Source organism: Coloeus monedula (assembly GCF_965178545.1).
Source record: "Coloeus monedula genome assembly, chromosome: 13".
Classification (NCBI taxonomy): domain Eukaryota; kingdom Metazoa; phylum Chordata; class Aves; order Passeriformes; family Corvidae; genus Coloeus; species Coloeus monedula.
The window spans coordinates 14,055,277-14,063,200 of record NC_138793.1 but is presented as its reverse complement, the minus strand read 5'-3'; the positions used below and the strand labels follow the sequence as shown (position 1 = coordinate 14,063,200).

The 7,924-nt window shown below is 58.1% G+C and overlaps 1 protein-coding gene across 1 annotated transcript; it reads right to left on the bottom strand.

The window, feature by feature from the left end:
- Positions 1-485: 485 nt before the first annotated feature.
- Positions 486-5,938, bottom strand: LCAT (lecithin-cholesterol acyltransferase; the record flags this gene model as incomplete). The annotated part of the gene is made up of 6 exons (XM_082289905.1): positions 486-1,108; positions 1,879-2,103; positions 2,191-2,286; positions 2,622-2,737; positions 3,205-3,361; positions 5,791-5,938. 6 exons carry the CDS (start codon positions 5,936-5,938, stop codon positions 486-488), a joined length of 1,365 nt encoding a protein of 454 aa, XP_082146031.1.
- Positions 5,939-7,924: the final 1,986 nt, after the last annotated feature.

Sequence of the window (7,924 nt, the reverse complement as noted above, 5' to 3'; positions counted from 1 at the left end):
GCTGATTTCAAGTTGGTCTTGCCCAAGGAGCCTAGCTCGCTGCTCTGTAAGCCACACCTACTGCGCCACCGCCATGCTACCTCTGTGACCACTTGGTAAATCAGAGCTTGCTCTTGTTATGTGAGTTGCTCTGTCCCAGGTGAGCAGAAGCCACAGCACCACCAGTCCACAGCCTCTAAAGTGCCTAAAAATGGCTTGCTAGTGACAAGGGCTTGTGCATACCCTGGAATTCACGTGTGTAATGTTAATGAGCTGGCAGCATGGTTAATTATCCACCCACTAGTGGGAAGTGACAAGCCTCTGAAGTAAAATGAATCACCATTCCCAAAAGAAGAACCAATCACTGTGGAAATGGGTGCCAGCCCATCCACCTGAGCTCTTGGTCTTGCTCACTTTCCTTCCAAACTCAGCTCCAAGTCCTTTGCTCCCCTGCACGGCAGTTTGTGGTGCCTACCATCATGGAGGGAAGCTGGCCCTCACTCCTTTCAGTTCTTTTTAGGCTCCTTAAGGACCTTGTGTTCACGTAGGATCTTCCCCAACTTCCCAGCCTTTAGGCTGGATCTCGCCTGCCCTGGCTCCCCCTGCTCCTCTTGGCTCCCTAGCAGGATTTCATTGATATAACTGAGTGTCAGGTTGCTGAAGACCATGTTGAAGTGGTGGGCACCTCGCAGCTCCTGGACGTACACCTTCTGCTTTTGCTGGTTGCGCCATCGCTTGCACAGCTCCAAGCTGCGTGTGTTGACGCTGTCGTCCCCATCGCCATAAATTATGTCCACGGGGTCCTCATAAGGGAAACGCTCATCATAAATGTAAGTCTCTGCGGTGGGGAAGCCCGTGCCATAGAGGCAATATGTGTCCACCCCAGGAGGGGGTAAATCCTTCAGCAAGTCCTTCATGTCCTCCCACATGTACCAGCCATCCTCCAGGTTGACGTCGGTGAAGAAGCGCCGGTAGTCACGGTAGGTGTAGTTGTACGAGGGTGTGGAGATGAAGACATGGCTCTCGGGCCAGGCCAGGGTTGTGGGGAACATCCAGGGGCTGGTGGTGGTCATGCGCTGCTCTTCACGGAGTTTGATGTTGGACATGAGCGGGATGCCCTGTTCGTCACCTGTGGGACACACAAGGGCTCATCACAACCAGCACCACAACGTCTCCTCACAGACGGAGCCTTTGGGAAGCTGGGCTGGGATCAGCCCTCCCTGCAGTGACTCACCACTGTCTCCCGGCCTTCTCCAGCTCAGCTCTTCCCCTCCTTACCCCTACCCTGCCCATAACCTTACGTGCTCTCCTCACCTCCCTGGCTGCAGATATCCAGAACAGCCTTCCAAACTCTTCACATCTCTAGCTGCTTGGAGGGGCTGAGTGGAGACAAACCTGGATGTGTGATGGCACAGACCAACCCAGCCCTGAACATTCCCTGCAAGCCTGGCACCTCCACACCTGCCTGCAGGGACAGGAGCGAGCAGAGCCCAATAGTGGGCGGCCAACTTGCATGTTACCTTCAAGCTTTGGCATTTTTGGTATGTCTGGAGTCCTGAGTCCATGGAATGACCTCAGATGACCTTAAAAATATCTCTGGCTCTTGTGGCAACAGAGAAAAATTTTAGTGGTGACTTAAGGGTGATGCAAGGGGCCAGATGTTAAAACCTTCAAGCACATGATTTTTAATCTCATGTGTTTTTGAACCGGTGACGTGTAGATATTCTGGGCTGTCAGCATTAGGCAAGTGATTGTGGCTTTCTGGGCTGCAAAGAGGCTAAACAGGAACTGGGTCCCCCACCTCTTTTCACCACTGTGCCCTTTTCTTGCCCACCACCACCCTTTCATTTCTGCAGGACAGAAAGAAAACAAAGAGGTGGCTGCACAGGAGTCACCCACCGGATGCCAGGATACGCAGGGGCTTGACAGTGCCTCCCCAGGGGGCACCCAGGGAGATGAACCCCCCAATGTACTGATCTTTCCAGGCTTGGGTCTGCTGCAGCAGGAAATAGAGGACATGCAGGTTCCCCATGCTGTGTGCAATGAGGAAGACAGGTCTCTGGTACTCGTCGTGCATCTCCTCGATCAGCGCCTTCAGGTTCTGGAAGTATTCGGGCTGCTCCTCTGTGGACAAGAGGGGAGCATGATGGCATGAGGGCCATCCTGCTTCCCTGTGTGCATGGGGGGCCTGGCCACAACCCCCAGACTTACGGGGTCCAACCCTCCAGTCGTAGGGGGCTGCCCGAACTGTCTGGTCTCTCACGTAGCCATTGTTCACCAGGTTCTGCACCATGGTGTGCAGGTAACCTGTGGGCAGAGGCAACAAGTGGGAATTAGGTCTGTGGTCTTCTCTTGTCAACCTTTTTCCATTGTGGTCCTGGTCATGGCCAAAATGTTCTCTGGTAAGCCCTGTATCTCAGTGGCTCCAGCTGGACATAGTGACTCTGTGCATCCCACTGAGTACTGGGGTCAAGGATGGGGTGGTCCCTGCCAGCAGGGAGTGTGTCCCCAAGGCTAATGTCCCTCACTCCCAGTGCCCTGGGCTCTCTGCAGAACTAGTCCCTGCCGGACACATGGGGACACCTCCCCATTTGCAGGGAGCATGTGGGATTCCCAGACACCCTGGTCTCTCCTCCTCTCACCTGCCAGCTTGCTCTGATCCAGGTATTCCACAGAATAGGTCTTGCCAAAGCCAGGCACACGGATGTGCACCCCTGGGGCATTGGACATTTTCCGAGAGGTTCGGTTGTACACCACCCTGTGGGGACAGGACAGGAGGTGGCAGAAGAGCCATGTCCCCACGGGGAACATGGGGCTGGGGTGGAGATCACTGGGTAGCAGCTTGGACCTGGCCATTGCCAAGCCTTGTGTGGGTGTGAGGTGCACTGGAGCGCAGCCAGTGTCCATGCTGCTCGCCTGGCATCCCGGGACAGGAGGCTCTGGCACAACCAGCTGCCGCAGCCCCCACACCCTGCAGCCCTGGACAGGGTGGCAGCATTTCCAGTGGGTGCTCAGGGTGGTCTGCCTGGGCTTGAGCACATGGCAGGGACATGGGAAAGGGACAGACACTCAGAGCACTAGCCAGTCACTTGTGTTCCCAAACAATCCCATGGTCCTCCCATTTTTTTCCATGTGTGCTAGATCATGGCCAGGGGGAGGAGAGGGGAGGGAGATCCCTGGTAGGTCATTTCCCCAGGGAGCTCCCAGGGTAGGGTTGGATGGTACCTGGTGTTATCGATCCAGCAGTCAACTCCCACTGGCAGAAAGGTGTTGAGGTTGAGCCAGATGGTGAAATAATCCTCTGTTTTGCGGTAGCACATCCAGTTCACCACATCTGGCTTGTCCAGCTTTGCTTCCAGCTGGTTCCCAAGACACCCGGGCACTGGAGGCACCGCAGAGGGAGAGCAGAGCCAGTTACAAACCCCATCCCACTGACCCTGTGGGGCTGCCCAACCTGGCACTTATCCAGCCCCCAGGCAGTGCTCCCCTGGGGTTGCCTGGCTGGGGATGGCTGGGCACCTGCTGGAACAGCATCCCTGGAGAACACCCCGCTCTGCACAGGAGAGAGGGTTCTTGGAGCTGAGATGCTGGGTGAGCATGAAAACAATGCTAAAAATTCATCCTTGGGAACCCCTAGAGCTGCCTTTCCATGGGGTGACCCCCAGAGCTGCCACCCTTGGCTCAAACATGTGAGTCCCCACCAGCACAAAGTACCCTAGATTATTTCCCCTCTCTGGATGGGTTTCCACCTTCCTCTCCTTGCTGCAACCTGGGGGAAGAAATCGGTGCTGCTTGGGGCTGCCCATTCCTAATGCAGTCCTGACAACTCCTCCTGGTGTAGCAGGCAGCTCAGGGATGCAGCGCTCCCAGGGAGAGCTTCCTGAACTTTAAACCCTCCATACAGGCTGAACAAGGCCTCTGAAATGGTTCGGTGCTGAGTGGAACTGTACTCTGTGGAAATTCCGTGGGAATAGTGTGTGCAGGAAACACAGCACAGCTTTGAGCAAGTTCATTTGTGAGCCCTGGCCTCCCTCAGTGGATGGTGACAGTCACTCTAGGGTGTTTGGTCTGCCTCTGGGAGCTCCAGCGTGGCTCCCAGCAGGGATGGGACACCCATCCTGCTGCTACCCTGATCTGTGTGCCTGTGCTGGGATCAGACAGCATGGAGAGCTTTCCCAGCTGCGTGCAGGAGCCAGGAGCCAGCTCCTGGTGCCAGCACTGACTGTGAGGGTGAGGACAAGAGGTGAATGACTGCAGGGGACATTGAACCTGGTGGAATGGGAGCACCAGGTGACAAATCCCAAGGCCCCAGCCGGTCCAAGGACTTTCCTGCAGTACACGGCTGGTGTGAACCGCCAATGCCTTGTGCCATGCGGGAGGGGAAGGAGAGGGAGCAGTTACCTTCCTCCACCTGCCTCACAGCTCTTTCATGACTCCCCAGGGTACAGGGAGGGTCTAATCCTGTCTTCAAAGCACCTGGATGTGGACCAGGCAGGTGTAGGAGAGCCCTGGTAGGGAGTGGGCAGAAGGGGCTTCCCTGGTCAGCAAGAGGAGCAGGACCATGAGCGGCTCTGACAGCTCTGAAGGTGCACAGCCAGCACACCCCTGCCCCTGGCACACAGCACTGAGCTCTGCCTCCCCTTCCAGAGGACATTAGGTAATTATTAAGGGAGATCTCTGAGGGCAGAGGGGTTATCAGTGGTCCCAAGGGCACTGGGGGTTTCCGGGACGCCCGGGCCAGGGGGATGGGTTACTTGCGGATGTCGAGCGGCACGAGGGGCAGCCAAGCAGCACAAGGGGCATCTCTGTCTGGCTGGGCGTGGGACATGGCCTGAGGCTGGTACTGGGGACAAAAGGAGATGCTCCGACCATCACAGGTAATCCTGAAAAGAGGCACCTGGTGACAGTGACCCGGGTCTTCTGACCAGCCCCAGGACATGGATGCCTGCACTCCTGAAGGGATTTTACAGGGTCAGCCCTTGGCATTGCATTAGGGAGGGGTCTTCTGCTTTTTCTCTTCTCTTTTTTTAAGGGGAAATGCCTCTTGATTCAAGAAAAAGGAGGAAAACCCCAACTGTTCTCAGCAGAGTTTTCCTGGCAAAAGCTGAGCTCAAGTGCCCAGTGATGGCACAGGGGCAAAGGAAGGCAGAGCCATGCAGCACAGAGGCACCAGCTGGTGGTGGCTGCTTCCACCTCCCTGAGATGATGCCTCCACATCTCCTTTAACCTCCCTGTGCCCCTCTTCCTGCTGGCTTGCCCCCAGTCAGAGTGGGCATTGGGTGGGATGTGAGATGGATCCTCTTTCGCAGCAGCAGAGGATGACCCAGCCATCCCCAGGGAATGGGAGAAGACACAGGATGGGGTGGGCTTCAGGAAAGTGAGAGGTGGTGGATGCACCCACTGCACCAATGGCAGCCACTCTGGGAAGTGGCAGAAGAGGTTGTGCTGCAGTCCCTGTCCCTCTGCCAGCAGAGTTCCCCAGACCCAAACAAGCCCTAAAACACCCTGTGAGCCAGGTGTGAGATATCAGAGACCCATATCTGGAGTGTTCAGTCTGTCTCAGCTCCAAAAACTCTACCTGGGCATGGCCAGCCCTGTGTCCCTATCCCAGTGAATTGGGAGGGGACTGGAGAGCCGTGTGACACCCTCACTTGGTGGCTCCAATCCAGCCAGCCAAGAACCATCGCAGCCAAAACCCACTTAGCCACCAGCAGAGCAGCACCCCAGCCTCACCATCTGCTTTGTGGGGCTGTATGGCAGCCAGGGTGCCCACCCGTACCCCGCACGATGCCCACGCTGGCGCGACCTTACCGAGTACCACGGGCGGTGTGCTGTTGGTCGGGGGAGCTTCTGGGGTGGTGGTGGGTGGGAAGAGGACGTTGAAGAGCCAGAACTGGGACGTGGGCTGCAGGAGCAGCGACAGCGTCAGCAACGCAAGCCCGGCGCCGCTGCTCCCCATGGCAGGCTCGGCCGGGATCCTCCGGGCGGCTCCAAGCCAAACAGCCTTTTATAATTTTTACGCAGGTTCAGCCAAGAGGCACCCGGGCTGCAGGGGAGGGGAGAGCTGCAAGGGGCTGGCCATGAGGAGGAGGAGGGACGGGGAGGGACGAAGGACTGGCCTTATGGACAAGCCATGGCCTGTCAAAACCAGTCCGGGGGTTCCCAGGGGTTCTTTCTGCCCCGAGAGCCCGCTTAGGGGTGCTGCACGTTGAGCAGCTTCCCGGTGCCTCGGTGTCCCTTTGCTGTGTTCTGGGGAGGTGGCTGCCACGTTCTTGCCCCTGCATGGTTCTCTAGGGGTAACCCCCCAGGGCTGCTCACTCCCTGCCTCGGTGAATACAGCCCCTCTCCACTCCTCCTGTCCCTGGCAGAGGATGCTGGTGCTGCCAGTGTGGCTGGGTGGACCCCAGGTATCTGGGAGAAGATAGAGGGGTTGGGATAGGAAAAGACATATCTGGGCAGCTCCTTGTGCCACATGGCAGTGCCACATTCCCCAGTGCCACCCTGGGCACTGCCCCTGCCCCATAACCCCCTGCCCAGACTGCCCCATGCAGCATCCTCCCAGTATCCCCTGGAAAGCCCCCTCTGTGACAGTCCCAGCTGGGGGAAGCCCTTGCAGCCCCAGCCTGCACTGGGTACTGGGGACCCTCAGGGACTAGAGATGCTCAGGCTGGAAGAAACCTTAAAGTTCATCTCATTTTAAACCCCTGCCATGGGCAGGGACACCTCCCACTTGACCCAGATGCTCCAAGCCCCATCCAACGTGCCCTTGAACACTTCAAGGGATGGGGCAAAATAGCACTCTTCTGTTGAAGGGAAGATTTCTTCTTCCTCCCAGGGAAGTGCGAGGTGGAACAGGGATGTGTGGGGCTGGAGGGCACTGGTGGGTGGGCTGGCTGATGGGGTGGGTTCCCCGTGGGGCAGAGGGGCCCCTTCCTGCAGAATGGGGAGGAAAGGCAATAGAATACGTGGGGTGGCACCTGTAGGTGCCCATCCAAGCTCGGTCTATGCAACCCAACTCCCCGCAGCCGCCTCCCTCCCTCCCTCCCTCCCTCCTCAACGCGGCTCCTGCAAAAGCGCCGCTGGCACTCGGATTCGAGCCGAGGCTGCTGCAGCCGCAGCGCAGAGCACGGACCCGGCGGGGCCACCGCCGCCGCTGCTGCTCCTGTTCCCCGGCGGGACCCGGGGCTCCCTCTGGGCGCGGCGGAGGTTTCACAGCCGCTCCCGCAGCATCCTGCTCCCCTCCCTGCCTGCGCATCCCTGCGGCGCCGGCATCTTCCCAGGGCGCATCCCTGTGTCTGATCAGGGCCCGGGGACATTCCCAGAACCCGGGTGTTCAGTCTGGCCTGCGCTGGCAGCCTCGTTGGGGTGGCGTGGGAGTGGAAAACATCGAAATGGGTCCCCACGTTGTCCCTGCAGTGCTGCAGCAAAGTGGGATCCCCCCGGCTGTCACAGACATGCCCCCCACACCCCAAATGTGAGCCTGGATAGCTCAGTTGGGAGAGCATCAGACTTTTAATCTGAGGGTCCAGGGTTCAAGCCCCTGTTCAGGCGGTGCTTTTATCCTTTAGGAGCCCATGGGCAGGAGCGGCACCTCTTCCTGCCGGGACAGTCCCTCCCGGGGGAGCTGAGGCAGGGAAGGAGCAGGGGATTGAGGTCTCCACTGCTCCCTCCCGCAGTGAAGGGTGCTCGGGTGCCCCAGCTGACTTCAAGCAGTGTTCCCAAAGTTTGGGTTCCTGCTGGCAATGTTTTTTCTGCATAACGACCTCCATGAAGATACCGAAGGGACAGGAGCATCTCTCCTGGGAGGGAAGCCAGGCTCTGTTCAGCGGTGCCCAGTGCCAGGACCAGAGGCCATGGGCACACACTGGAACACAGGAGGCTCCAGCTGAACATCAGGACACCCTTTTTCACTGGGAGGGTAAAAAGTGGAAGTTTCCCAGCAGAG